Source organism: Trichoderma citrinoviride, assembly GCF_003025115.1.
Source record: "Trichoderma citrinoviride strain TUCIM 6016 unplaced genomic scaffold BBK36scaffold_338, whole genome shotgun sequence".
NCBI lineage: Eukaryota > Fungi > Ascomycota > Sordariomycetes > Hypocreales > Hypocreaceae > Trichoderma > Trichoderma citrinoviride.
In genome coordinates, this window is record NW_020195046.1 from 1 (window position 1) to 1,389 (window position 1,389).

The window sequence follows — 1,389 nt, forward strand, 5'->3', positions numbered from 1 at the left end:
CCCCCCCTCAGCCTCGCAGCAGACCACCACCACCAACCCCCCCGTCACCCAGATCCGCCTCCTCACCCTCAACTGCTGGGGCCTCATCTACATCTCGGCCCTCCGCACGCCTCGCCTCGCGGAAATCGGCCGCCAGCTCGCCCTCCTCGACCCCCCGCCCGACATCGTCTGCCTCCAAGAGTGCTGGGCCCAGGCCGACTACCGCGCCATCCGCGAGGCCACCGCCGCCGTTCTGCCCCATGGCAAGTTCTACCACAGCGGCGCCTTTGGCGGCGGCCTGGCCCTGCTGAGCCGCTGGCCCATCGAGGCCAGCTCCATGTTCCGCTATCCGCTCAACGGCCGGCCGACGGCCTTTTGGAGGGGCGACTGGTACGTCGGCAAGGGCGTGGCGTGTGCCAGCGTGCGCTTCGGGCCGGGCGACAAGGATGTCATCGAGGTCTTTAACACTCATGTAAGAACTCTTCCCCCTTTTCGTGAGAGACAACTCATACTGAACTTCACCACCAGACTCATGCCCCTTACGAGAGGCCCCCCAACGACACCTACCTCTGCCACCGCACAGCCCAGGCATGGGAAATCGCAAAGCTCCTCCGCGCCGCCTCCCTCACCGGCCGCCTCGTCGTCGCCCTCGGCGACTTCAACATGACCCCGCGCTCCCTCCCCCACCGCATCATCACCGCCCGCAGCCCCCTCCGCGACACCTGGCGCGTCCTCCACCCGGACAGCTCCCTCGGCACCGCCGACGACCCCGCCGAGAAGGCGAGGGGCCTCCCCGTGCCCACCGCCCGCTTCAACCTCGAGGTCAACGGCTCGACCAGCGACGGCGTCTACAACACCTGGCGCTGGGCGAAGCCCGCCCGCGAGAGGCTTAGGACGGAGCCCTGCCCCGTCGACCCGGACAGCCCGGACCCCCGCGGCAAACGCCTCGACTACGTCTTCGCCTCCACCGGGCCCCTTCCCCCTGACGCCCGCAACAACAAGCCCGGCGCGCCGCCCCGAGGCTGGGTCGTCCACTCCGCCTCCGTCGAAATGACCCAGCGCCACCCGGAACTCAACGTCTCCCTATCCGACCACTTCGCAGCCATGGCCACCCTCAAATTCCACGAGATATCCCCATCCTCGCCCAACCCCATCCTGGACGCCCAACTGCTCCCACCGCCGCCGGAGGGCAAAGAAGACCCCGAAAGCGCCAGCCTTTCTCTGTCCGACTACGACGAGATCCTCGCCATGACGCGCGAGTACATGGCCCGCGAGGTCCGCCAGCGCTACTGGCGCGGCGTCCACTTCTTCGCCTCCGTCCTCGTCTGGCTGGGGTGCCTCGTCGCCGTGTGGTTCAGCCCCCGCAACTTCGTCGCCTTCATCCTCATGCTCGTTGCGAGCTTGGGCCTC

General features: G+C 68.3%; 1 protein-coding gene across 1 annotated transcript; it reads left to right on the top strand.

The window, feature by feature from the left end:
- Positions 1 to 46: 46 nt before the first annotated feature.
- BBK36DRAFT_25658 (DNase I-like protein) lies at positions 47 to 1,389 on the top strand (the record flags this gene model as incomplete). The annotated part of the gene is made up of 2 exons (XM_024897995.1): positions 47 to 451; positions 508 to 1,389. Coding segments are annotated over 2 exons (1,287 nt in total), but the record flags the coding sequence as incomplete, so codon positions are not given.